This window comes from Chelon labrosus (genome assembly GCF_963514085.1).
Source record: "Chelon labrosus genome assembly, chromosome: 17".
NCBI lineage: Eukaryota > Metazoa > Chordata > Actinopteri > Mugiliformes > Mugilidae > Chelon > Chelon labrosus.
Window position 1 is genome coordinate 12,978,131 of NC_140350.1, and position 27,841 is coordinate 13,005,971.

General features: G+C 42.7%; 3 protein-coding genes across 7 annotated transcripts; all 3 read left to right on the forward strand.

Annotated features, from left to right (window-relative positions):
* The first annotated feature begins 873 nt into the window (after nt 1-873).
* cct8 (chaperonin containing TCP1, subunit 8 (theta)) lies at nt 874-6,634 on the forward strand. Of its 4 annotated transcripts, none has more exons than XM_084565292.1 (16): nt 874-1,004; nt 1,579-1,669; nt 1,772-1,851; nt 1,957-2,106; nt 2,313-2,493; nt 2,612-2,673; nt 2,753-2,890; nt 2,988-3,166; nt 3,376-3,442; nt 3,528-3,615; nt 3,712-3,827; nt 4,003-4,074; nt 4,213-4,377; nt 4,658-4,777; nt 5,483-5,635; nt 6,331-6,634. In XM_084565292.1, the coding sequence occupies exons 1-15, from the start codon at nt 945-947 to the stop codon at nt 5,588-5,590; spliced, it is 1,677 nt and encodes a 558-aa protein (XP_084421418.1). In that variant the 5' UTR covers nt 874-944; the 3' UTR covers nt 5,591-5,635; nt 6,331-6,634. The 4 variants fall into 4 exon arrangements, with proteins under 4 accessions (XP_084421418.1, XP_084421417.1, XP_084421419.1 ...); XM_084565291.1 differs by having other exon boundaries at nt 5,483-5,621; XM_084565293.1 differs by having other exon boundaries at nt 5,483-5,593.
* Nucleotides 6,635-7,986: 1,352 nt separating this feature from the next.
* rskrb (ribosomal protein S6 kinase related b) lies at nt 7,987-15,687 on the forward strand. The gene is made up of 13 exons (XM_084564926.1): nt 7,987-8,185; nt 9,281-9,571; nt 9,692-9,775; nt 10,088-10,156; nt 11,078-11,147; nt 12,007-12,114; nt 12,373-12,413; nt 12,706-12,733; nt 12,982-13,071; nt 13,250-13,338; nt 13,533-13,643; nt 13,726-13,839; nt 14,240-15,687. The coding sequence occupies exons 1-13, from the start codon at nt 8,156-8,158 to the stop codon at nt 14,474-14,476; spliced, it is 1,362 nt and encodes a 453-aa protein (XP_084421052.1). The 5' UTR covers nt 7,987-8,155; the 3' UTR covers nt 14,477-15,687.
* Nucleotides 15,688-16,587: 900 nt separating this feature from the next.
* On the forward strand, nt 16,588-26,201 carry aldocb (aldolase C, fructose-bisphosphate, b). Of its 2 annotated transcripts, none has more exons than XM_084564984.1 (9): nt 16,588-16,708; nt 22,162-22,278; nt 22,849-23,060; nt 23,506-23,560; nt 23,651-23,811; nt 23,905-23,988; nt 24,076-24,250; nt 24,681-24,880; nt 25,002-26,201. In XM_084564984.1, exons 2-9 carry the CDS (start codon nt 22,167-22,169, stop codon nt 25,092-25,094), a joined length of 1,092 nt encoding a protein of 363 aa, XP_084421110.1. In that variant the 5' UTR covers nt 16,588-16,708; nt 22,162-22,166; the 3' UTR covers nt 25,095-26,201. The 2 variants fall into 2 exon arrangements, with proteins under 2 accessions (XP_084421110.1, XP_084421111.1); XM_084564985.1 differs by lacking the exon at nt 16,588-16,708 and adding an exon at nt 21,680-22,049.
* Nucleotides 26,202-27,841: the final 1,640 nt, after the last annotated feature.

Sequence of the window (27,841 nt, forward strand, 5' to 3'; positions counted from 1 at the left end):
CATTCATTCATTCATCTTCTGTAACCGCTTATTCCTGTTAAAGGTCACGGGGGTCTGCTGGAGCCTATCCCAGCTGTCATCGGGCGAGAGGCAGGGGTACACCCTGGACAGGTCGCCAGTCCATCGCAGGGCCAACACACAACCATTCACACTCACATTCACACCTACGGCCAATTTAGAATCAACAATTAACCTAATGAGCATGTCTTTGGATGGTGGGAGGAAGCCGGAGTAACCGGAGAGAACCCACGCAGACACAGGGAGAACATGCAAACTCCACACAGAAAGGCCCAGTCGGCCCATGGATTCGAACCCGGGACCTTCTCGCTGTGAGGCATCAGTGCTAACCACTGTGCCGCCACTTTATTGTAAATTATGTTATGTTATAGTTCCTGTTTATAGTCTACTGACATTTAACGAACAAATCCATCTGTATAATATGTTCATAGTACCATTATGTATATCCTGCTCATTAACCTGTATATATGGTCTCACCTGTACATAGAGTAGACCTGTAAATATTGTCCATATGCTGTAAAAACAACCTGTACCATACTTCTTATATACAATAACATTTATGCCACGTGCACTTACTGCCTATTGCACTTCTGGTTAGATGCTAAACTGCATTTCGTTGCTCTGTACCTGTACATGTGTAATAACAATAAAGTTGAATCTAATCTAAAATACATTCCCTCTATTGTTACTACTGTGATTCTGAGTTTTGTTGCTTAGCACGTAAAGGCAACAGCGCCCCCATGTGGTGGCGTGTCGTAGTCACAGCAGGTGAACGAGAGTCGCTCGGTTTGTCCCTTGTCGCTACCCGTCGTTAGCTCACGCGTTGCTGAAATCGCTCCACCCCTGTCTCTCCGGCTTTGTACCCAGAGCCGAACCCACGCCGCGGCTACCTTCTCCAGGATACCGGGGCTACTAAACAACGGAAAATGGCTCTTCACGTTCCCAAAGCGCCGGGCTTTGCCCAAATGTTGAAGGATGGCGCCAAGGTGAGATGAAATCGCCGTGTTTGTGTCCGAAGGTCAGCTCTTAGTGAGTCGTTTGCGAAGTAGCGTGCTAGCTAGCGTTAGCCCCTGAGTTAGCACGTTCATTCACAGTCATGTGGGAGAGTTCTAGAAGGAAGCCAGGCCGCTAGGAGCCGCGGGACCCGGGGCTGTTAATGATGGATGAAAGGCTGGTTCCTCTGTCCTTCACAGCTCTTTAGCATGCCTCGTGGCTGTAGTTTTTCACCTTAGTCATAACTGGCCGTCTGACTGCAGTCACACCCAGCTAGCTTTGAGCTAACTGTCAGCATTGAGTTTGTAGCCTTAGATGGTCTGGCTGATGCTTCCTGTTTTGGGTTAGCTGCTTCAACTCATCTGCATGTTGGCATTGTTCTCCCTCTAATTACAAATTGTTTGCTTGATCAATCATCCACACTAATAACTGATAAATCCAGTCATGACTTTTGATATTATTTGCTTTACTCCAGTTGACAAATATGCAGTCTATTAATAAATATTTGTTAGTTATGGGCATTAATGACATGTATTATATCTCTCTGACTTTTATTGTCCCATACAGCACTATTCAGGGCTTGAGGAGGCAGTCTTTAGGAACATCAAAGCATGTAAGGAGCTGTCCCAGACCACACGCACCGCCTACGGGCCAAACGGTTAGTACAATCTTTAGATATTGAAATTTTAGCTCTTGCTTCAACCCAGTCATTCTCAAAAATAAATAGCAATCATTAAACCTTGTTAATGTTGCCTCTCAGGTATGAACAAAATGGTCATTAACCACTTGGAGAAGCTCTTCGTCACAAATGACGCAGCAACAATTCTCAGAGAGCTTGAGGTGAGGAACCTCATCAAGCAACACACTGATTTTTTTAAATTTCTCTCGAATGCTTAATAATTGCGTGGATTTAACGGTTGCCTCGAAATCCCATTTGTTTTATAGGTGCAGCATCCGGCAGCCAAAATGATTGTGATGGCGTCCCACATGCAAGAGCAGGAGGTCGGAGATGGGACCAACTTTGTCCTGGTGTTCGCCGGAGCTCTGCTGGAGCTGGCTGAAGAGCTGCTCAGGATGGGCTTGTCTGTGTCAGAGGTAAGCAGGTGTAGTCGGTGAACAACATCATGTCTGCTCTGTGTGGATTATGTGACGATACAACAGTGCAATCAGTGTGTAGACATGTTTATGGCCATTTCTGCTAAATTTTAAGTTATAATGTGGTATGCCATGCTTTATGTGAGTACACGGTAGAAGAAATAAATAGCTGCATTTTCTCAGTTCCTTTTCCTCTTATTTTACAGGTGATTGAAGGCTATGAGCTGGCCTGCAAGAAGGCTCTGGAGATCCTGCCAGACTGTGTGTGTTCCTCAGCCAAGAACCTCCATGATGTCAACGAAGCCACATCTCTCATCCGCACAGCGGTCATGAGTAAACAGTACGGCAACGAAGACTTCATCGCTAACCTCATCGCACAGGCTTGTGGTGAGTCAGCAATTCAGGCTGCCCGCATCAGCTGCTGCTGTTGAAGGTAATTTACCTTGACGGCTGTCTTAACTTCTGTGTTTCGCTGACTTTCTTTCTTTTTCTCGGGTTTTTACAGTATCCATCTTCCCTGAGTCCGGCAATTTCAATGTTGATAGCGTCAGAGTATGCAAGATTTTGGTAAGCAGCGTTATCCGCGCGTTATATTTTGTCTGTGTGCGTGTTGTTTGCCTCTAACTGATGCCTGTGGTGTTTTTAGGGCTGTGGGGTGACGGCGTCTACCGTCCTACACGGCATGGTTTTTAAGAAGGAGGCAGAGGGTGACGTCACGTCGATTAAAGACGCCAAGATCGCTGTCTTCTCCTGCCCCTTTGACTGCACGGTGACGGAGACCAAGGTAACGGATGCTTCACACGCTCGTACATCTCATACGTTAGTAGTTGTGTCAATAGGTGCTGATCCTGGTGCTGACAGTTGTCTGGTTTGTTCCACAGGGAACAGTATTGATAAATAATGCAAAGGAGCTCATGGACTTCAGCAAGGGAGAGGAGGACATGATGGAGGCTCAGGTCAAGGCCATCAAGGAGGCTGGTGCCAACGTGGTGGTAACTGGGGGGAAAGTGGCCGACATGGCGCTGCACTACGCCAACAAGTACAAGCTCATGGTGGTCAGGTGGGTGATCAGAGCAAGCTTTCGATATTAGTTCAGGTTAAATATCAGTTGGTTGTTGCCACATGTTCTTATTTAAATGAATCCGTCCACTGCTTGAATTAAATCAACTATTTGACAACATTGTCCTTAAAGCCGTGCTGTTAATGGTTGTGTGCTTTTTATCGCTGTGTACTTTTAAGTGCTAAATCCTTCTTTTTTTTAACCATCAGGCTTAACAGCAAATGGGACCTCAGGAGGTTATGCAAGACCGTTGGAGCTGTGGCATTGCCCAGGATGGTGAGTTTGCGCTAGTTTTGTCCAGATCAGATATTTGAATCAGACCATTATATAGTGTTAAATAATGTATTTTTTCCATTCGTAGACGGCTCCAACTCCAGAGGAGATGGGTCACTGTGACAATGTGTATCTGACTGAGGTGGGAGACACTCAGGTGGTGGCCTTCAAACACGGTAAATCCCTCTATGGGTCATGTCATAATCAGGATCATAAGCCTAGTCTTTTATCCACATGAGTGTTAGGCTTAACGTCGTTGTTTGGCCTAACAGAGAAAGAGGACGGCGCCATCTCAACGGTGGTGATCAGAGGCTCCACTGACAACCTGATGGATGATATTGAGAGGGCTGTAGATGATGGAGTCAACACCTTCAAGGTCCTGGTCAGGGTAAGTCAACATATTAAACCATGGTCGGATTTGTTTCAACTTGATACAACATGTAATTTCTTTATAAGAGATAGTAAAGACTAAGTGTACGATTCAACCAGTTTAAGTCAATTATCTCCATTTACTATTTGTCCTGCACAAAAGCTACAGTTTCTGTGTTGTTCACTGTCTCTAGGACAAGCGACTGGTACCTGGAGCAGGAGCCACTGAGATCGAACTGGCCAAGCAGCTCACCTCATATGGAGAGGTATGCATATTTGACTGCCATAACTGAGCCATGCCAGGTTCACACTAATGGCTCCCTTACCCTTTTCTGTCTTTACCCCATCACTAGCTGATCAGTAGCAGAAGCAAAAACCTCTTTGTTTCCCCCCTGTCTCTGTAGTCCTGCCCCGGTCTGGAGCAGTATTCCATTAAGAAGTTCGCAGAGGCCTTCGAGGCGTTGCCACGTTCCCTGGCCGAGAACTCTGGAGTGAGGGCGAGCGAGCTCATCTCCAAACTGTACGCCGCGCATCACGAGGGAAACAAAAACATGGGCTTTGACATTGAGGTATGTGCAACAGAATATATTACCAACATGAATTTCAGCCTCATTAAGGACACCTGGTTACACACTAATATTAGTAATATATAATGTGACTCGTAACTTTTATGTCTTGAAGCCATTGCTATTTTCGGTTCCAGAGAAACTAGGGAGTTTATTTTATGGTTAATCGTGTACATTTAGCACATTAGTTGAACATCAAAGGAGACAACTAAAGCTCTGTTTTCAAGTTTAAATGCATCTTTCAGTCTGATCACTGACATTGTGGATGTCATGTTTTCTTTAGGGAGAGGGCCCTGCTGTGAAGGACATGCTGGAAGCTGGCATTGTGGAGCCTTACTTGGTCAAGCACTGGGGAATCAAACTGGCCACCAACGCTGCCATTACTGTGCTGAGAGTGGATCAGGTGTGTATTAAAAAACAAAACACAAGGCTGTTCATATAATCAAAATGTGAAATTCTTGCAGGTGTTCTTGAAAGCTGGACCAATTTTTTTTTTTTGGTCGGTGAATTAAGGACACTGGGTGGTGCAGCAGCAGGTTTACGGTGCATTTGTTTCTGGACCGTTTTAAGCCAAGCATTAATCCACATTTACTCTGTTTGTGACTACTTATCACAGCAGGACAGTGTTTGTGGTTTTGGCTCCAAATGGGCTACAAGGTTTATATTCACTGTAACAATTCAATGTATAACCCATTAGCAACAATGGGCGCCTATAGCAGAGAGAAACGGCATTGACGCAGGCAGCGCTTATTAGGATTAGTTTCTGGCATTTGTTTTAATTTATATTCTGATTTTTAACAATAAGAATTCACAAACTTAGAGTACGGTACACTCCTGTGACTTGTTACAGACATACAACTTCTTGGAGTCCACCAGTGAAGTGTTAATACACTCTTATTTATGTCCTTATTTGGGTTTCTCAACGAAAGATTTGCCTTTAATAATTTCCTTTCTCCCCTTTTGGTTAACAGATTCTTGAGTCACATGAATAGTTTTTCTATTCTTGTTTTGTTCAATGCTATTCAGATCTAGTATTCTTTCAGTAGTTCGAACCAGTCGACACCGTCCAGATAGTTGATGTTAGTGTGTGTGTATATGTACGATCCAGATCATCATGGCTAAGACTGCAGGGGGACCCAGGGCTCCCAAGCAGAGAGGCAACTGGGACAAGGACAGTTGGGATGAGGCGCCTGAGCAGTTTGACACTCAACATTAGAGGGTGAACACACACCCCCCTCTGGCAGCAGGTCTTGGAATGCGTGTGCGATTTTTTTTTACCTCTGAAATCTCTGCACAGATTGTACTCACTCACTCGCTCACAGGACACTGACGTTGTGAAATGTTTTGTTGTTTGGCCTGTCACTACTAACAACGGGTGTGATACATAACTCAATGAAGCGAAATGTTGTTGTTGCTGACCAGATTCCCACACTTCACGGGTGGTTTTTGTTAATACCAGGTGTGCCACTGTTTAAACTTGCACAAAACATACTGGATGGTGTGATAGCATGCTGCATGCGCTCATGAACTCTTTATCTTGCAGGGGATGTCCTCGGGCAAGTGACATATAAAATAGTGTTGCACAAAACATGTAGTTTAAAGATGAAATTTAAATTAGATTAGATTCTTGTACTTATAACTTTGTCTAGAGTATTTCAATTTGAAGACATTCAGGCTGAAGTGGCGTAGTTACTCCCAGCATTGAAGCTAATTGGACTTGGGCTGTTTTATATTTTATGTTCTGTATTGTCACACGTGCTCATGAATATCTCATCAGCATAAGTGGCCTTCTGTGGTGTCCATGGGGGTTTAAATCACCTCTTTCATTTTTAAAATATAGTCCAGTCATTTTTGATAACCTTCAACCCTGTATCGAAGCCCACAGTCGGCTGCATGGATCTCAGTGCTCTCACTTCCCCAGTTAGAAAGTACTGACAGACTCCCCTCTCCTTTCAGATCATCATGGCCAAAACAGCAGGAGGACCCAGAGCTCCCCAGGGCAGGAAGGACTTCGACGACGATGACTGAACCTGACGCTCCTTTAACCCCCGAACGCTTCCAGATACACCCAACGGTTTCTGGAGCGTCAATCCAGAAACCTTTTCTACTTGTTTATTTAAAGCTCACCTGTTTGGTTTATTTTGTAGAAACGACCACAACATTGGTTTACAAAGTGATATGTGAAAGTAAAAAGTGCAGATGGCTCCGTTTGCTTTTTTTTTTTGTTCTTCGTCCCAAATAAAAGGCACTTGCGCTGTCACATCTTGGTTTGGAGCTTGTTTTTTCTCTTCTTTAATTATAACGCTTTGTGTTTGTAGACAGCTTCTATTGATTAGTTGTTGTTTTTTTTATCTTGTCCTGTCATGTCTTCACATGTTGAGGCATCATGATTAGATTTTATTAAACTTTATTTTCATTGCATCTAGTTTGGGATCTAATTAGGCATGCAGATGGCAGAAGTTGCTAAATTAAACTAATAAAGTACAAGCTATGACTAGTACAACATAAAATACACTATAAGATATACACATATATTTGCAGTAGACTATGTGCAAGTGCACCACTCAGCCACAACATTATGACCACCTTCCTAATATTGTGTAGGTATCCCTTGTATCTCCAAAACAGTTGTGACTCATCAATGAATAGACATGGGCCTTCTGAGGGTGTCCTGTATAGTGGGGGCCTTTGGGTCCTATGGGTTGAGAAGAGGGGCCTCTGTGGATCATGCTTGTTCCAATTCATCCCACAGACACTTGATCAGTTCAAGATCTAGTGATTTTGGAGGCCAGGTCAACACCTTGTGCTGTTCTTCATGTTTTTTTTTAGTTGTTCCTTTACAGTTTTTGTGTGTGTGCCTGTGTCTGGCTGCATCCTGCTATGGATGGATGCTGCCATCAAGGAGTGTCATTGCTATGGGGTGGGGGCGCCTGGTCTGGTCTGGGTAGGTGGTACATGTCTAAGTAACATCCACACCAATGAATGCCAGGTCTAAAAGTTTCACAGCAGAACATTCACAAGATGGTCAATGTTATTTGCTTCTCCTGACATAGGTATATATATATATATATATACCCCTTGTCAGCAATATAGAATGTATTATACATATACAGTGTGTATACCTACTATACAAGGTACATGTGAATGCAGATTATGTGGACATTAGAAACAAGCTGTAGTGAGAATACATTAGGCTTCATATAAATAGTTAAATACACAGCATGTACAGTATGTGCCACATAATCAGGAAAAGGGGATGGATAAATCCTTGTGTGGCGCAATTCTGCATCCTGTTGTTTTATTTTTAATGCAAGCGGGAAAATGAATTTATCATGAGCTGCCGGAGAATTCCAGCCAGTTTTACTCATGTATGCATGTGATGTTTTCCATAGCAGCCATGCAAACCATAGCAGAAGCTGTGACATGTTTGTTGTAGTTGGTTTCTGCAGCTCTGACTACACTGAGCAGCAGAGGGCGCTGAACTCCACCAGGTAGGCGTCTCATTGGGTGCCAAAGATGTGGGCGGATTTGCGCTGACGTTGCCCATACTCGGGATTAACTTGTTTTCTTTTATGTCGCCATATCTGTCACGTTTCGCGCCGGACCATAGCAGACTGTTGGCAAAGACCAGTAGCATAGCAGACTCGAGCCTTAAACTAGTGTGCGTGTCGTGCACGAGACTCTGGGTGGGCTGCCGTGATGGCGCGCGGTGCAATGTGAGGTGCCTGGGTGAGGAGCAGACGTCGCACTGAAGCTACAGTGCTGATGTCCTGTCACACGAATGGGGGCCGACGGCAGTAAAAGCAGGAAGGTGAGTTGAATGAAATTCCTGGTTGCTAAGGTGTGACGCACGTGCGGGGTTCCCTGTTTCCATGGCGATGATTTGACGTGCAGGTAGCAACCACATGCCAAGCCTGCGTGACAGGTTTTAACGGTGTTGTAGCAGTCTCTTAAACTAAAATATAATGAAACTTAATACTACATTATATATTATTCCCCCAAATAACCTTACTGGGTTAATGATAATACTTTTAAATTGAAATTGTAACGCTTCCGGGATTTACATCTACAGGGTATTGGCAATTAAACATCTTAAACAAAATACTGACAGAATTACGCACTGACACTGCCCAGTTTCTGATCAGCTGTCAAGTGAATGTCTCGCTGATGGCAGTGATTTTCAGCTGAGTGGCTATAGATGTGTCCTCTAATGTGGCACAGATGATAATAACATCCTGCATGGTTGATTGCACACATCTTGCACCACAGAGCATCGGCTCTGTAGTGCAGCACAGGGCCCAGGGGGAGAGGTTGTGTGACCGAGTGACTGCAGACTGCATATGCACCAAGGTTTTTATTTTTCTCTCTCTTCTCTAATCACGAATGAGAGCAGGAATGGTCGCATAAATCCAAGTTTATTTTTTAACAATTTAGCAAGTGAAAGACTAATCATTTCACAAATACAATCAATGATCATACAGCGGGAAATCTTACATCTGAACAGCTCTGAACAGTGTGTCGATATGAAGCAATGCTTGGGCAACTTTCCCTGCCTAAGTAGTGGAAATAAACATATCTCGCTGTCCGGTGCGTGTCTTGGAGCACTTTGCCTCACAGGTTTTGGGATGTGAACTCTGAAAAGGTCAAGAAAAAGAACATTGCTTTTAGCATTGCACACCTACCTTGATAAGTTGTTCTTTCATAAAACAGCCCCTGAATAAACAGTGTTTTGTGACTAGAAACTGGCTAAAACATGCATAAATGCTGGTGAGATCCAGTGAACATGTCTTTTGTCATATCCATAATCATTCAGGGTAACACAATGTAAATTTTTTCATTAGCAGCATCTACAAAGCTTTGCCATACCTACTTTTTAGCGTGTCCTCCTTTGCTGTCTCCCACACAGAGGCCCTCAGAAGGGCAGGAGAGTGAGCACTTTTCGTCTGGATGGCGTGGCTTCCTCTCCAGCATAGGCCTGTCTATCCCAGCGGGCCTGTGTCGCCTGGCTCCACCTGCCCTGCGTCTGGGCCAACATCGAATGCTTCAAGGCAAGGCCCCCGAGATCCCAGAGCACGTCCTGAGGTTGGCAGGAGTCGGCCCGGGCAAACTGAGAGCAGAGTGGAGCCTGCCAGGGTTTATTTCCATGTTCCTGCCTGAATTCCCCCACAGAATTGTGCCTGGGCATGAACACTTTCAGGTAGGCCTCAGTTCCAACATAGATGCCAATAATTAATTTAATGTTTTTTAACTTTTCACTGTCTCAAATGTTTCTTCACTCTGTATTTTTGTCTTTATGTCTCTTCGTTCACCTCACCAGGTGCTGGGTTACATCGCCAAAGGTTCATTTGGGCCCATTCTGAAAGTGAAGGACAGGGCCAAACAGAAAATATATGCTGTCAAAGTAAGTCTTCTGTCTGAATCTTATATGTTAAATGTGTTTTAACTATTAGTTTGTGCAAATACACAAAATCTGAAAGGCAGATTGGCTGGGATTGGCTGGTTTTGACCTAATGCTGACCAATTATAGGTTTTTACATGTTAAAAGTACAAGAAATACTAAATGTTTTTCTAGTCTTGAAGAGAACCTCAACCTCAGATCAGAACTATGTCAACCAACAACCATCATATGCACTGTAACATATACACCAATGAAATTGTAGCTTGCTAAAAGTGTGTAAAACATATTTTTGTTTGTATTTTTGTCTGCCAACAGGTAATACCTAAATCAGAGATTCTAAGACTCGGAGTCTTGGAGCAGTCAAAGGAAGAAGTTATAGTGCAGGTGGGTTCTGCCGTGAAAATCATTGTGAGTTTGCAGATTTTAGAAAGTGGGAAAACATATTAGAATATGTGCTTTAGAAATCCTGAATACTACACCCAAATACATCAGAATTCTTGAGCTTTCTGAAGGTGTTTTTATGCAATAATAACGTTATTTATAGTTAGAAAAGCCTCACCATCAATATGTGGTTATAATTTTTTCTTACCAGATAGTATCACCAGCTCTGGCTGAAATATTTAACTCTTTCCACCCTTGAAGTCTGTGTACCGTGAAGAAGCCCATACTGTTACAATGCAGCCACCACCATGGCAAGTTCTGGAGGCCTCCTGTTACAACTATGCCTAAATATAGGCAGCTCATTAACATCACTGTCACTGAATCATTGATATAAGGCTGTTATTCACTCTCATGTTGAACTAGAAGAAGGAAAAATGCCAATTTTTGCTCAGAGTTTTCAGATCTCACCCTGATTTAGTGACGGACAATCATCTTAGTATCCCTGTGGAGCTGTCACTGGCTAGATCCGTGGATGCTGTGGATTATTATTTATTTTTATATTTAAAACATTGTGTTTTTGAGGTTACGGTATGTATGCAGATGATGTGTGATTATACGTCTCTCATCTATTAACTGTTTAAATGCTAGTGGAATATATTCTGCCTGCAATATACAGCATAAAGCGTTATAACCAGTCTAAGGAGGGGATCAACCACTTAGTTTTACTTGCCTTCACTCAGAGATAATGCATATGTCATGTCTAACATCAAACAGTTTAATTTTTAATTTTGGATCTTGAGCCGAAGTTCTAAGTGAAGTGAATCCAGCTCCCAGATGTCTGAGTATACTAAGGCAATAAAGAAAGAATGGCCCTCGCTTTGACCAATGAGCTTTTTCAGGTTGACCTTTGACCTTTGCCCACAGCGTCAGGTTCGCCACCCATTTGTCCATGACCTCCAGGACTGCTGGCAGACACAGCGCCACCTCTACATTAGTGAGTCAGCCAGAGACCAGTGTCCCAACCCAACCCAGATCCACTGTCCAAAAAACCCCTGCACTCCACTTTATGTCACCTTAGCACTGCTGGCATCGTCCAGGATCTACCCACAATCCCTGTCCCATCCTAGAACATAGTAAACAAAAGGCGAAGAGTATGAAGTCTTTTAATTCTGGGTGTTTGTGTTCGTACACCACCACGAGACACAGACTCTGCCAGACCCCTACATCCCTGCAACCCTCTGCATCGTGTATCTGCTTTGCCCTCTTTCTCTCCACTCCAGAGCATTTACCCTTTTTCCAAATTAGCAACTGAGTCAGAAAGTGTGACCCACTTTGTTTGCATCCCCACCCCCTGTGAAAAGAGAGCGTGTTAGCCGGGAGACCAGATGCTGAAACGCTGCTTCAGCTCAGCAATACATGTCACATTCAAAAGAGAGGAGGACACTGCTTGCTTAGACTGTGAATCCTCTTCTGAATCACATCTTTAAAGCCATGAATGTAGAGGATATGGAAACGACAACTATATAAACTACTGAAAGTCATCGCTGTGTAGCGGCTGTTTAATTTTATTTTCAAGCTCTCTGCAGGGCTAAACTTTCATCAGTGCTGCTGAACATTTTGCGTGTCTTCGTATGTTGCTTTATGTAACAGTGATCCAGTAATATTATTCCCAATTAAAGACTCCTGATTCATAATACCTTTATTATTCAAAACCTTGCGCACTTCCTGACAACACTTCTCTTTCCTAATTTCTTTTCACCAGTGTGTGTTCCACCTCCCGCTAACCTTCACTACCCTTCACATCTCTGATTGCTTCACCGAGACATGTTTTAATGCCGTTTCAACTCCCACAGTGTGTGACTACTGCAGCACAGGAGACCTGTACACCTACTGGCAGATGATTGGTCACTTCACAGAGGACACAGTACGAGTATTTGCAGCGGAGTTGGGTTGTGCGCTCGGTATGTATCCTACATAATGTTAATAAAGAAAGGATGTCAACCTACATTCATGTAATTTACACCTCCGATATTAATTAGATCAAAGTGTCTGTGTGAATGATTCCATAGTTATTTAATTTTAAGTAATTGTGAAAGCAGGTCTAATTAAAATTAGATCTCCCTCAGCAACAGTGAAGCGGTGTCAGGGGTTTTCAGTATGCCAGTAGGGAGACTAAGTGTTGAAACCTGTTCATTCTCATGCTTTTTTCATTCCCACAGGATTTTTGCATGACTTTGGGGTCATCCACAGAGATTTAAAGGTAAGAAAGTGAGGAAATCCACAGACATTCTGATAAATAGTGGAAGTAGAATGATGTATTTAGATTATAGGTGGTATTAGTGTCATACAAATTCATTAAAAATATATATTTTTTAATAGTATGCTGTGACAGTATTGCCTTTCTTTTTGTACTGATAAAATGACAGACCTTATCTGTGGGATAATAATAATTTGGCAACATCAAAATGAGAAATACAGGGCTCTAGAGAATCATTAATTTAGTATGCCGATGAACATTGGTGGAATCTAATTGAGTGTTATTTATTTTGTAGATGGAAAATATCCTGCTGACAGACAACGGTGAGTAAAATCTGTCCCCAGCAGAGAGCAGCATAGCTCTGTTATGTACAGAAGCTTCCAGACAACATCCTGACTGCGCACATCTGTCAGTTAAATACACACTGATGTAAACAGTAAATCTTTTAGCACCCGAGAGCGAACATTACAATTGGAATATTTTATGTGACAGTATCTTACATCTGTTTAAAGCATGTGAATCTAAAGCCATGTGTCATGTACACAATTAAGAGAAAAATGGTCTCTTCTAGGACACCTCCGTTTAGCTGACTTTGGATTGTCCCGTCGCCTGGAGAGAGGAGGAAGAGCCTTCACGATTTGTGGAACCATCCAATACATGGGTGAGAAAAGCATCCCTCCATACCCTCCTCTGTAGCTAATCCCTTTACAGATGCAGATTCATGGTGTTAATACACCAACATATGAGCATTTTTTTATTCTGTAATAATGGGAAGTGAACTTATGAATGTTAAAATGTGTAATACATTGCGTGTTGAGTTTGCTCTGTCTGCTCTGCAGCCCCAGAGGTGCTGAGTGGCGGACCCTACAACCATGCAGCTGATTGGTGGTCGCTGGGAATTCTGCTTTTCTCATTGGTTACTGGGAAGGTGAGCTCTTGTTGGCACGGTGCTAGATATGTAGATATTACCCACAATTACTATTTCAGTGACATAACAGAGCTTGACTTTGACTGGAAGAAGAAGGTGTTGATGTGTTCCCAAATGAAACTGTGAAATCTGTCAAATTTCTAAAAAATGAAACACTCTGAATTGTTCATTTTTATGTATCTGTCTGTCTTCAGTTCCCCGTGCCTCCAGAACCAGACCACTGCAGTATGCTGAGAAAAGTGAGGAGTTTCCCCTATGAAATGCCCCTCAGCTTCAGCCCCCCGCTATCCTTGCTAATAACCGAGGTACGTCCACAAACTATAATCAGATTAGTGTGCCAACTTATGAGTATTTATAGTTTCACTAATTTAATGTTTCTCCTTCCAGCTTTTATGCAAGACTCCCTGCCGCCGCTTGAAGACCCTTGATCGTTTCAAACGACAGACCTTCTTCCATGGAACAACGTTTGACCTCACCCTCCTGCAGCGTCAGCCTGTGGAGGTAACCGATGAACCTCTGGATGTGATGTCTATGAGGACGTTCAGTCATCCAGGTGTATACAGTATGTGCTAAAATAAAGGCAACGTGACATGACTGAGGCAACATTTGACCTCTCATCCATAAGGCTTCTCCAGTTCTAACTTACTGGTGGAAGTCCCAGACATTTAACCTCTTGTTGGGTCATTAGGAATCACTGAGGTCACATGTAAGTCATTAAGGTGACCATAACGAGGGCTGGGTGGGTCAACAACATACATGTGACCCTTATTTACAGACCTCACAAAGAGTTGCCCTTGTTATAGCCTGAATATAGTCAGTTTGGTTGTTTCCTTGTTCAAACGTGACAGACTGTTGAAGAAATGTTAAAGTGAAGCGTCTTTCTCTCATTTTCACCTTCCAGGTGATTCTGCAGCTGAGAGAGAGACCAGACCGAGCTGCCAAAGCTCGACGAGGCCTCACTTTGTCTCTTCAGCCCCTCAAAGGCTTCGACTACGACTCTCTCCTCAGCCCTCCCGCCACACCAGACACGCAGCTGGATCATGAAGTACAGACGCACACAGCTGCACCGTTGCCCGGTCCGGCGTTCCCCCTGCAGCCTCCTCAGGAAAAAGGTCCACGCAGAGAGGTGTTCGTGTGACGGACTTTGAGTTTACATTGTGGTTACTAACACATTAAAGTTAAAAGCCTACATGCACGCACTTCTGCACAATTTTTACACGCAGGCGTGCTTCGCCTTTGTAAAATGTCTTACTGAGTATGAGAAAAGAAACAGATGATGAATTATTTAGATATAAAGTTTAGAAAGAAATCATCCATTTGAGTGAAAAGCACCATTTCCCTACATGTATTAGTGACTTTTATACTTTTTTTTGTGATGTTCTGAACAGATTTTTCTCTTTTACTTGTTTGCCTTTCTCCACTGCACACCTTTGTGTTGTGTTGAGCAGCCCATTTGCTCAACATTGTGCAAGAAAGATTGTGCTTTTGTCCCTTTACTTCCAATGTTCCAGTAACTGGTCATGACTGCCCTGTTAATGCACAATGTATGAACAAATTTACCCCATGTGGAAAAGTTAGTTAGTGTTAGTTGGTCACAGTACACTTTCTTTATCCTTTTTTAATTTATAACTTGTTTGTGTCTAAGTAGAGATCTAACCAAACCCTTCAGCAAAATGTTTATGTTACATCAGAATGAGGCCGTTTTGACAGAAGTAGATCGAAGAAACTCCTCATTGCCTCAGTGTGATCTTAACTTTAAAATCTATTTTGTGCTTTAGTTAAAGCTGTGATATAACCTTTTCCAAACATGACCTCGGCAGCCTAAACTCTGTAGCATCAGAACCATCTCTGTCATGTTAAACTCAAGCAAGCGTTACAACATCAATTTCAGATGTGTTAGCCTTCACTGTCTCATTTCACATTTATAATCCGTGACTCAGGGGAGCACTTGCTGGTTTTCCCTTTCAGCCTTGATTTTGACTCCAAGATGGCGCTCGACTGTGCAGATCTGAGCTGAGACAACAGCGCTGTTTACCTTCAGTTGACATTTTAACAAATGCAGGGCTTTTTCTACCCTCCAAGGCTGTCTTAATTAATTTTTTATTAAGTACACCCTGATGTGTACCCAGAATGCCTCACATGTGTGATCCTGAGCTTGCTTCTTTTTTTTTTTTTTTGGTCACAAAATGCATATGTACATATGTTCCTCTTTATAAAGTTTATATGAATATTCTGGATGCTATTTGATGTTTTCTGTTATGTCGTGTTTTTGTAATTACCTTGTAGCACAGATGGAATATTAAACTCTTACTCTACATTGCTCTGCTGGCTTCTTTTGTCTGTGCACGATGGCTTGAGGAAAGAGCGACAGGGTACTTGGTAGATTTTCTTTTTATCAGTCAGCGAACCAAAAACTACCATTGCTTCACGTTTCCTATTTGCTGTGCGATATTGTCTTTTGAGAAACATACCATGCCTAGAGTGGATGAAGAAATCCCAGCTGTGGACAGTTGCTTAAGTGTGTGTGTTCGAGGTACTTTATTTGAGAGTGTACATTTCAAGATACACAGGGAAATATTTTAATTTCGCATTCACTAGATTTGTTTTGCTAGCAGAGTTACTGTGTAGGGCCTACATAATACCACTACTTACTTGAATATAAAAATGTTTAAAATGAATAATGTTTCTTGAACATTTTCACAGTATATTATGGTAATGCCACTCTTATTCTCATATAAAAGATATCAGTATATATTCAATGCAGTACCTTATGCAAGAAGTTTATGTATAGTAGTTATATTATAGAAGTTCACATATTTGGTTAATAATGTTTAATTTAATATAATTTGAAATATATTTGAGAAACGGGAAGTGTATTACCTATCGCATTTCATACTGATTTTTATCAAGTTATTTGTTCCAAGCAGCACAGAATCCACAGTTCACATCCATGTATCTTTATTTTTGTAACGTAGTTTTTAGTAAAAATAAATGTCCTTCACATTAATAAATCGAAGTCAAGCGTTTCCCAAATCTTATCATCCACAAGTCCTTGTACCATAACTCGTATAGATCTTTCCATTACCAGAATAACTCTAAAAAAAACACATGTTGCCTTTGGGAAGTGGAAAAGATGCAGAATCATGCTGCGTTGTTGCTCCGAGGCGTGATGCTACACGGCGCATGCGTGCTATCGACGGAGCGTCGTCGTCGCCTCATCACATGACGCAGTGGTGTTCGCCCCGCCCCCCGTGCTCGAGGCTTTTGTAAAGGGTCACGTTGCGCTGCAGCAGTGAAACAGGAGACCGCACCGCATCCTCCGCACACAGCTCAACCGCTCAGCTCTGTCCGCACAGACATCCTCCAGCAGGTAAGAAACACCTCTCACCTGATGAATATTACACCCTCACACACTCTCCATTTGATATTTGTCCCGCACATAATGACGGGTATCATTATAATGACTATGTAGATGTGATGATGGTGTACAAGCTAACTTCATCTTACAAGCTAGTTAGCAAAAAAAAAAATAAAAACTGCCGTCAGTACTTGTGTCTCTTACAAGATGGATTACTTACAGACAATCATTACACATTTTTTTAAAAAAACGTCTCTTCAAAGTTGCGCATTTCAGCCCTTCGTGGAAACAGGAAGGGCGCATAAATGATGACCTTCAATGATGGGAGTGGAGGACGAGAAGAGCCTGTTGCGTCGGCTTTAAGTTTGCACCGACGCACCCAGCGCTGTTATATGTGTTTTATCAGGGTACATTTTGGTTTATAAAAGCGGATGGTCAGCGTGGTGCGTGATGAAAGAAGCTGGATGGTGATGTCGTTTCCTGTCAGGGTGTATCTGAGCTGAGGCACGTAGACCTCTGATGTGAGTGGAGGCGGGGCGGGATGAGGGCACGGTGTAGTGTGTGTGTGTGTGTGTGTAGGGAAAAAGAGCTTGTACAGTCATTTTGTAAGCATTGCACATACTGTGACTCATATTTTACTACTCATTGTGAAGCTAAAATAACTTATTGATGGACTGACAGAGCATTAATCAACTGTAAGTCATTTTAAGACACTGATTAATTAATTTCCTCTGTTAATCTGCTAAGATTGTGTATGATATCTCTTTAATTTTTGATCAGACTAAAAATATTGTGCAATTTCAACATGGCAGGTTGGGTTTTGACAAAATATGATGGCCACTTTCAGACCAGAGTGAATGGGTTAAATTAGATGAGTCCATTAGGAAAACTGACCATCACAGACTGACGGAGACCAGTATGGCGTCTAGTTGCTTCTTCACTTGTTGCTTGTTGAGCAAGAAACCAAATACAAACCCTTCAATCAATTACAGTGCAGTTAATATTAATTTTTAATATGTTTCTTGCATCAGCAGACTGTAATTTGATGACATTTTGCCATGGCAACCTTAAACATATTAATATCGTCATCCTGATTGAAGATTTTAATTAAGAGAGATTGAGATTATAAACTGTGTTTCAGATGGAAATGTTGCTGTGGTGTAACATGCACATTTTCACAGTTGTCCACCTATTCTTTGACCTTGACTCTTGACATCCGCTAAAGGCTCCTGTGTCATCGTCACCCACTGCATGGGTAACAGTGCTCCTGCTAGCACTGCTGGATCAAGGCCTGAAGATACGTGCAGCCCAAATACAGGGACGGGCACCAGTGGCAAGGCCAGCAGCCCGTCTGGTAACAACTTTTGACTAGCGCTGCCGCCCCGCAAGAGCCATTTCACCTCCGTAAAAAGCTCATGCAGCTTGCAAATGCACAGAAAATAAGATGGCAGCTTAATCTCCTGTTGGCGATAATGATACAGCAACAGTATCTTCTCTTCAAACGCTCCCATCTTCTCCCTACATGCTTATTATTCCTATAATATTAACTATCAATAAATGTTATAACTGCAATCCCAGTCTGAGTTTACCCCCACCTGCCAGCAGCCTCATAAATGCTAGGCAACATAGTATGCAAGCTTCAAATATAGTAGTTCAGTGCTTGCAGCAGTGCTTCAGAAAGAGAAGAGCTGCAGCTGCTATAGAAGTAGATACTGAATTGTATATATTTGTGATCTTTAACTGTACCCTTGGCTGGTCCATTTTAATGAGGAATGTAGACGTGTCAAACAAACAAATGACAAATGATGTTGTCATCCTATTTTGTTTTGCGTAACAGATTGGTAATTACACTATTATTTAAGATACAGTGCTAAGACTTGCATGTCGTCTCAAGTTTGAAGTGGTTCTGCGCGACGCAACAGGGAGTCAGCTGTTGCGTCTTGATGTCGCAGTGCAGGAGTGGTGTTTGCTTCTTGTTGAGGCAGACCACGAGCAACAGGCTGGAGTGAAAAATCACAGACGGACACGATGGAGGGGAATATTGAGACGACTTCATAATCATCTCTATCAGATGTTTCTAGAAATTCTCAGCTCTAGTTAGCTACTGGTTAGTGTATTCGATCCGTGTGGCGACACCGACCATCGACATCTTTCCGGCGCCTGACTCCACATAGCTTGGCCAAAGAGGTTGAGTATGAGTGAAACTGAGACAAGAGGATGATGCCTAGGCAGACAGTTGTCAGGAATATGCAAAACGTTGAGCCTCAGTACAATTTAAACTGATGAGCTATATGAAATAATAATGAAAATAGCATAAAGACCCAAACTGCTTTTGTACCAGGTTTTAAAGTGGAGATCTATGAGGACTGACTCACTGTTGGAGTCAGCCTCAAGTGGACATTTGATGAACTGCAGTTGTTTTGACTCCATGTCGGCTTCATTTATTTATTTTTTTACCCCAGAAGGTTGCTTCTTATATTAGACCTTACTACTGTTACACAGAAATGCTAAATTATTAATTTACAGGTTATGCCAACTACTGTGGAGTTCAGTAAATCAACAAATAACACATCAGTCCGCTGCAATTATTATAGGGTGTATAATAGTTTCTTTTAATACATCTTCTCAAGCACTATTTCAATATTTAATGAGCGGGCTTATGGGAAATTAGATGAGGCATCTTATTATCTGGACAGCTGATGAATTAAGAGTTAAACCGTTGCCTCACTCATTTAATATGTGGCTTTTGCTGCATGGTGCAGCACCACTGCTTGATCTTATTAAAGTAAAAACAGTCCTGTTTGTTCTCCTAATTGGATCTTCATTATGTTAATGGTTTCTGCTAACACATTAAGCTCAGTGTGTTAGAGGGTCTTATTTTAGTTTGACACATCTGTTGTGCTAAGGCCTGCAGCACAAGATAATTGTTGAGTTTGTTGTTTTGTTGTTTTTAGTTTCCTTATATCCCCCTGAGGCTGGAGACACAAAAATAGAAAATACCAATGTCAATGTCCCCCAAACTTGGTGGCTGAGCTTTTGTATGAGCTGAGCTAATGTCTGACATTCACAAACTCCAGAGTTGTTTTCTGTCGCATTTAAAATATTAAACGCTAACGTTTTCACAATCAATAATACCAACATAAAATGGAAATCCAGTATTAGGCCAGACTGAGTACACATGTTGTGACAGTCACCACAGAGAGCAGTTTATTAGAGGAACTTCCTGCTTTGATTTGTGTGCAACTGTAGATTTGGAGAAGAAGGAACTAAATCCCATGAAACTAGACCGAAGAGACTATCTAACATATCATGTTTGCTGTGAGAAAAGTTAGATAGCATCCATTAGATTGGTCCTTCCAGCAACAGCTGTTGTGAAAACAGATGTGGCGTCATATGCAACAACCAGGCCCTCGTTGCAGAGTGTCATGGCTACTCCGTGAAGACAGAGACAAGGTCAAATCTGTAATGGTGGACTGACTCTGTTTCATCGATGAATATTGGTGCAAAATAGTGATTCAAAAAACAGCTATACCTGCTCTGATCATATGTCAGAGGCACTATACGCTGTAGGGCATTGTCCTTCATGGCCCTCTTTCTATCAGGCAATATAAATAATGTAATCCAAAACCTTTCCATGCCTCATTGTTTTCTTGAGCTCCATTTTGTGTTGGACAGTTCACAAAGCTGGTAACTTTCCATTGTGTTGTGTGCTAATCATTGCATAAAGCAGAGATTTCACACTGCACGTTATTTTGCAATATTTTCTCACCAGGCAGGAAACAGTGAGCAGTAAGTGAGTGAAAGTGTATTGTTGAAGCACACTGGTGCTTCACAAAAGATAGCAGGCGTTTGCTGAGCATGATTTTTGTCCGGCAAACTGTGGAGCACGCCTGTGCCCTTGGGTTGGCCTTAATCAAGAGTAAATACCTCCTTTTATTCCCTGGAGAAATCTGTGTGCAGTTTATACTCCTGGTTCACTGACTCACCTCAGGGGAGACATTATATCCCGCAGGTCTGGTTTCTTCAATTTTACCTGCATGTAAAATCTGTGTATCAGCAGCGTGCCGTGCTTGACGTTTGTGTTTATGGTTACCGCACGCTGTTTTCATTCAGAGGCCTGTGTGCGCTCTAAAGGTTGTTAGCGAATAGCTTTAAGCCGAGGATTAACAGAGGATACAGGGAATGTCAGGCAGTGTCCTACCACAGCAGGTCAACCTCCCTGGGGACTTCAGTGGTTTATTGTTGAGCTGTGCTACAGTTTCCTATTAATATGTTTTAATATTATTTAAAATTCAAATCTGGTCCCAGCTCCTTTTTCTATTTAGTGCAACATTCACTTCCATTCAGCTGACTGGAGCTAGCCCCGTAGGCTAACCCTGTAGCTTCCACTCATCGAACTGATTCATCTATAGCAGATCCATTGTTGGGGCACACACCAGTGTACTTGTGATGTTGTTAAAAGAGCTATAATCAGCGTCGCCGTCCGCAGGGAGCGGCTCAGCAGTCGGTTCAGTTTTCCAGAAGGACAAGTCACATCCTGTTCCCTGGCACACTCAGCATTAGTGGGAGTGATGTGTTTTATGGATGTGCGAGAGCGGGCATTTACAAATCCTGCACGTGTTCATCTTGCATCTATCGATTAGATATAACAAATAGGAGCACTAAATTAGACGGGGGTGATAGAATCGTGGAAACAAGTCACGAATTAATCAAGGCCTGAAAATAAAAGACGTGTATACGTGTGATTCACAAAGAGACATATAATGACATTAGAGGAAAACAGGAGAGCGTTGCTGAGGAGAGGGAAACGAGCCGTGCTGCATCCAGTCTTGCAGCTATAATGAGGCCTGGCAGGAGAGTCTATAGGAGAGTTATGTAACGCCCCCTCTCTGTCTTCTGTGGTTCAGATGGGGAGGGGAGGGCTTATGTAACTGCTTACTTACGGCAGAGTGAGGAAGAGAACGGGGAACGAAATAATCTGGTTTGAAGCCTGTGTGTGCATGTTTGCACGTCGCGACTGCACGGCTGCCGCCACCAAAAAGGTTTTTATATGATTCAGACCAGACAGCACTTTTCCTTTGAGTTTCAACAGTCATGTACAAACCCCACGTGGCGGGACAGTCAGCGAGAAAGCTTCATTTGGTTTTAGACGACAATCCCACAAACAGTCACGCTCGGCTATCTGCTCATTTCTTCCAGGAAGCAGGAAGTTGAGTCGCATGCTCACAGTCTCTGGTTTTATCACGTCGCACACGTTTCCTCAGTGTGAAGCTAGGTGCCATCTTGTCGGAGTTTTATTGCTTTCATTCATCCTCCTGCCCTCTCTTGAGAAGAGCTTTGTGCCTAAAGCAAGGTAGCCGTGTTGTAGGAAATGGAAGGATATTAATTGCGGCCAGTTCTGGGCAGTCGTCCAAATTCGACACACACACACTGAAAGAATTCCTCTTTCTCTCTCTTTCTTTCAGCCGCCATGACTCACCAGTATCCCGCACTGACTCCTGAGCAGAAGAAGGAGCTGCAGGACATCGCTCTTAGGATAGTCGCTCCAGGAAAAGGCATCCTCGCAGCCGATGAATCCACCGGTATGTGTGTCGACTTGACTTTATTAACCCTGAAGGCAAACATCGGTGTTACACCAACACATAACATCACAAGTGAGGCTGTTTAGAGCTAATACATAGTTTTTATATATTTTTTATTTATATTAAATACATAGGGATCGTTGGATTTTAAACTACAAATAATTGCACATCAAATTTTGTACAGCCAGACTGGTCTGCTCAGAGGGTGAGCAGTTTAGAGGAAGCACAATAGACAAACGACAGAGTAAGATGAGAATGTAGATAGTGCTCCAGGAAATGTCATAGTTTACTGAAAGTGTGACAAATGAGATGTCCTCTCGGAGACGATTATCACTTAAAGTGGCTGGATGAATGCATTATTTGTAATGCATTTCACAGTGTTGCACGATGGGCACAAACACCCTGCTGTCCTTGAAATGGTGCTGGTTAAGTAATGCATGAATACTGTGAAAAATTACCACGATGTCTTCTGGTGTCTTGTTTTATATATATCCAATGATATAGACTTCAATATAAAAAAGGAAATTTAAAAACTTTAAACGTAAAAATGAATCTAATTGTGGTCTTCAGGGAGCATGGCGAAACGTTTGAACCCCATCGGGGTTGAGAACACAGAGGAGAACAGGCGCCGCTACCGCCAGCTGCTCTTCACGGCCGACCAGCGCATCGACAGCTGTATCGGAGGGGTCATCTTCTTCCATGAAACCCTCTACCAGAACACAGACGATGGCACCCCCTTCGCCAAGCTCATCAAAGACCGCGGCATTGTTGTTGGCATCAAGGTACGCACGGCTGACTGCTGCAGACAGTCGCTTTCTGACTGACACACAATACTTGTGTTTTATCTCTTGCAACTACTGGCATTTGTTTACATGAGTTGTCTTGCTCAGTCCTGGCTTAGTCTAGAAACCTCAGCCTTTTTTGGGTTTGTCTCTGCATGCCCCCACAGCTCCAGTGTTGATATTATACTGCAGCCAAGAATTTCCGTTTTGCACGCAAAAAACACTCACGATTGGTTTAGCAGGTCAAACTAGGAAGACTCTTAGTCTGTGTATGAAACCACAGCTTCCCTGTCAGCATGTTTAGACATACACAGACCAACCCATAACAGCTGATCAGGTTGTGAGGACAAACTGGGCCAAAGAGCTTTGAGGTCTCGTGTTCAGAAATATCAACTTCAGTAAAAGGGATTTCATGTCAGGAATGCTGTTTTTTCTCCTTGTACAGGTAGACAAAGGTGTTGTGCCCCTCGCTGGAACAAACGGAGAGACCACCACCCAAGGTAGGAAGCAAGAGGAACACACAAAACCTCTCATAAATTAAAATAAAGCCCTGCTGTATTTCTGATGGACGGTGATGTGTTGGAGCGTAGGTCTGGATGGGCTGTCTGAGCGCTGCGCCCAGTACAAGAAGGACGGTGCAGACTTTGCCAAGTGGCGCTCTGTGCTGAAGATCAGCGACACCACGCCGTCTGAGCTGGCCATCATGGAGAATGCTAATGTACTGGCACGGTATGCTAGCATCTGCCAGCAGGTTGGTTTCTTTACTTACTTCTTCCACTGCTGGGCATCATGTGGTACAGCTACAAGAAGACTCAGAGTGTTATATTTGTACTTTGTCTCTTAGAACGGCATCGTTCCAATTGTGGAGCCTGAGATTCTTCCTGATGGAGAACACGACCTGAAGCGCTGCCAGTATGTGACTGAGAAGGTAATAAGGAATGATATGTTACCTGTTAGTAACAATGCTCAACATGCTCTTTCGACTCACTTACATGCCTCTGTTTTGCGCTGCTAGGTCCTAGCCGCTGTGTACAAGGCTCTGTCAGACCACCATGTGTACCTGGAGGGAACACTGCTGAAACCCAACATGGTCACAGCCGGACACTCCTGCCCCACCAAGTACAGCGGCGAGGAAATCGCCATGGCTACTGTCACTGCTCTGCGCCGCACCGTGCCCCCTGCAGTAACAGGTCAGACACATAAATATAATAGTAATTTATCTGAAGCTGTAGCATCAATAATATATTCTTATATTATAATGTACATGGGATTTATTTTACAAGTCTATTGTAAGTTAAAATGTGTATCACAATATCAAACTTAAGTAAATTCATCATTCATTTAAAATATGAGATGTTTTCTCACCATAAAACTCAAGGTTACTTTAGTTTAACATGTAGCATTCAGTTGGAATTAATTTATGGGAATCAAAACCAGCTGAATTAATATTTGACTAATGCGAAAATAATACAGTATTTTCTTTAAATTTGAAAAATAAAAAAGAATATAAAAGATAAATGTATTGTAATGTAGTGCTTGTCCCATCGTCCAGTATTAGAACATAAAGACTTGTGTGAAATCAGGTTTGTGCTGGTTGGTAATTTGTGTATTTCCTGTCAGGAGTTACATTCCTGTCTGGTGGCCAGTCCGAAGAAGAGGCCAGCGTGAACCTCAACGCCATGAACAACTGCCAGCTGGCCAGGCCCTGGGCCCTGACCTTCTCCTACGGCCGCGCCCTGCAGGCCTCCGCTCTCGCCGCATGGAAAGGAGAGCTGAACAACGAGAAGGCCGCCACCGAGGAGTTCATCAAGCGTGCTCAGGTCAGACAAAACAAAGAGGGACATTTGACACCTCTAGCCGAGAAAAAAAAAAAGGCAGCTTTCTCCTTTGTGCTGTGGTATTCATAACACTTATTTTTCTTATTTCTTCTGTCTTCTACAGGCCAATGGGCTGGCTGCGCTCGGCAAGTACGAGTCTGCTGGAACTGGTGGCTCCGCAGGGAAGTCCCTCTACGTGGCTAATCACGCCTACTAAACATGAGACGACCACACACAACTGTGGCCTAGTCATAGTCTTATACTGTATCTGCTCTGCTATCCCCCCTCACTCCTCCATCAGTCACAGGCCTGCGCTGTCTGCTGTACTTTAGAGTTATCAGAGTTATATTAAAATTATTAGATATATGTATTTAAAAACATAATGTGAAACCACAATACTAAAGGGAACAGGCTTGGGTTTTTATTTACGATTTGATCAATCAAAACTGTTTTAAGACAATAATGACTGAATTGGATAATTGTTTTTATTCCATGTCTAGCTGTTGTTAGGCTCAGAGATTGGAAGTAAGCAAAACGTTAACGGTAGCTCAAGATAATCAGTCAGTATTCATTTCATGCCTCTTATTATGTCTCCACATCAGGTGCTTTCTTCCTTTCTCCCCCCCACATGACAAATCTCGAACCGCTCGCTCGCAGGCCAGATCAGCATGTGTGTGTCGGTGTTTCGCTTCTGTCAGAACACAATGTTAAAACGCTGTACTAACATCTGCGCCGACAGTGGGACCAGCTGATTATTAGTGGCATCGGTACATCCATTAATGAAAAGCAAAATGACCAACAGAGTGATAATGTTGAACTGAGAAGACATTTTGTGTAAAAGTGTGGAGTGCTCGTTGTACTTTCAGACAGCTGAAGCTCCGGCAGAGGTCAGTAGACACACTGTAGTGCAACAAACCACTACACACCCGGATTCCTCCGAATTATTCCTACTAATCTTTCTGTTCTATTGCTTCTTATCTCCATTATTATGAACTAAACATCTTGTGTGTCTGTTCTCGGTATAACATTAGCTTTGAACTACATACGGTAAATAATGTGTTCATTTGTGTGAAGGTGTCAATATTGTGTGATGCTTGTGTGTCACCCCCCACGCCCTCCTGATTCCCCCTGCGTGCCCCACGGAAAAATGAGCTGAGTTTCTGTCGACCTACACATAAAACGGACCAACGCGTGGGGTTAGCAGCGGGGAAACAGTCACTGCTCTGTTGGGACTCTGTGATGTTTGTGATGTTAATATTGTTCTCGAAGCACTCGGTGTGTCAAATAGTGGAGAAAAATAAACTTAAAAAAAAAACAATCAGAGATCTCTTTGTGTTTTGTTATGGCTATGTTGTGCTTTGTTCGTACACAGATGTGCAGATGTACATGACTATATAATACAGTGATGAAAGCCCAACTATAGATAGAGTCAGATGTTGAAAGTTTCCATTTTTCTGACAAAACTTTATAATTTTTAAGGTTTTGCATACATGACAATATGGCATATCATCCAATAATATTTTGTCTAATGAATACTTTTTTTACATTTAAAGTACGGTTTATGGTCAGTATTAATGTACATACAGTAGATATGGAGGACAGGCAGGATTGTTTCTATAATGTGGTTCCATCAAAAGGATAGAAATTAACATGGGATCACTACATTATATTAAGAATGTGAAATGTCAGAATAACAAGAGTAGATATTGTCATCTATTTTTTACCGGTCCCTCTCGCAGCAAAGCATCCTTGCAACATAATGCTGCCACCCCCATGCTTTAAGGTTGTCATGGCATTCTTTGGTTTGCAAGCTTCCCTCTTTATCCTCCAGGCATAACGATAGTCATTATGACCAAACAATTAGGTTGTTGTTTCATCAGATCAGAGGACATTTCTCCAAATAGTGCAAGAGCTGGGTCCTCGTGTGGTATAGCAAATTCGAAGTGTACATAAACCAGTAGATAAAATAGTTTTAAGCTATATTTCAACACTTGCACCGACTCCAGGTTTCCCCAGATTGTGTTTATTAGGACTTCAAATGTGTGACGTAGAGCGTCTGATTTCATTCATTCAAATTCTATACCCTCTTAATCCTGTTAAGGGTCGCGAGGGTCTGTTGGAGCCTATCCCAGCTGTCATCGGGCAAGAGGTGGGGGTACACCCTGGACAGGTCGCCAGTCCATCGCAGGGCTAACACAGAGACAGGCAACCATTCACACTCACACCTACGGCCAATTTAGAATCACCAATGAACCTAACCAGCATGTCTTTGGATGGTGGGAGGAAGCTGGAGTACCTGGAGAGAACCCACGAAGACACAGGGAGAACATGCAAACTCCACACAGAAAGGCCCAGCCGGCCCATGGATTTGAACCGGTTAACTTCTCGCTGTGAGGCATCAGTGCTAACCACCTCACCACAGTGCCGCCCAGAGTGTCTGATTTGTATTTGTTCAATGCAACCCGTGCAATCAAAATGTAACAGTCAAATTTATACACAGCCTCCAGCAGTAACAAGTAACCAAAGTATTGCAGAGGTGACCTAAAAGTTGGAGCGTCATCAGTTTGACCATGGCACCAGCAGGACAAAAGCAGGCAAAGGGTAAGAAAAAAAGAAAAAAAAGAGAGAAAAAGTCATTGCGTCCTTCCTCATTACTGCTATTGATGTGTCCTTGAGCAATGCCCTTAACTCCTGGCTGGGTGCTCCAGAAAAAATTGCTCTGTGTTGACAGGTCCGATTGAGGTTGCACCGGACAACTTGACCTGTAGCTTATGATTCATTTTAATAACCGTTACAGATGTTCAAGTTTGCACAGTCACATCTATGTTTTTCTTATTATGAGAAATCTAAATTCCTACTCTGATAATAGCGCTAGTGTGCTGAATTGCATTTTATAAGATGCTTCTCATATTATTTAGTGGATAAACTACTACTCAGTGTAGTGCGTAATTGTCTGAACAGTAG

What these genes read in the sequence shown, in the direction of transcription:
- cct8 (XM_084565292.1), top strand. Translation starts at nt 945, where the DNA reads ATGGCTCTTCACGTTCCCAAAGCGCCGGGCTTTGCCCAAATGTTGAAG. An exon ending in TGGGCTTGTCTGTGTCAGAG is followed by an intron (nt 2,107 to 2,312) that starts GTAAGCAGGTGT and finishes CTTATTTTACAG; the next exon opens with GTGATTGAAGGCTATGAGCT. An exon ending in CCTTCAAGGTCCTGGTCAGG is followed by an intron (nt 3,828 to 4,002) that starts GTAAGTCAACAT and finishes CACTGTCTCTAG; the next exon opens with GACAAGCGACTGGTACCTGG.
- aldocb (XM_084564984.1), top strand. Translation starts at nt 22,167, where the DNA reads ATGACTCACCAGTATCCCGCACTGACTCCTGAGCAGAAGAAGGAGCTG. An exon ending in GCATTGTTGTTGGCATCAAG is followed by an intron (nt 23,061 to 23,505) that starts GTACGCACGGCT and finishes CTCCTTGTACAG; the next exon opens with GTAGACAAAGGTGTTGTGCC. An exon ending in AGTTCATCAAGCGTGCTCAG is followed by an intron (nt 24,881 to 25,001) that starts GTCAGACAAAAC and finishes TGTCTTCTACAG; the next exon opens with GCCAATGGGCTGGCTGCGCT.
- rskrb (XM_084564926.1), top strand. Translation starts at nt 8,156, where the DNA reads ATGGGGGCCGACGGCAGTAAAAGCAGGAAG. An exon ending in ACGGCAGTAAAAGCAGGAAG is followed by an intron (nt 8,186 to 9,280) that starts GTGAGTTGAATG and finishes TCTCCCACACAG; the next exon opens with AGGCCCTCAGAAGGGCAGGA. An exon ending in ACAGCGCCACCTCTACATTA is followed by an intron (nt 11,148 to 12,006) that starts GTGAGTCAGCCA and finishes CAACTCCCACAG; the next exon opens with TGTGTGACTACTGCAGCACA.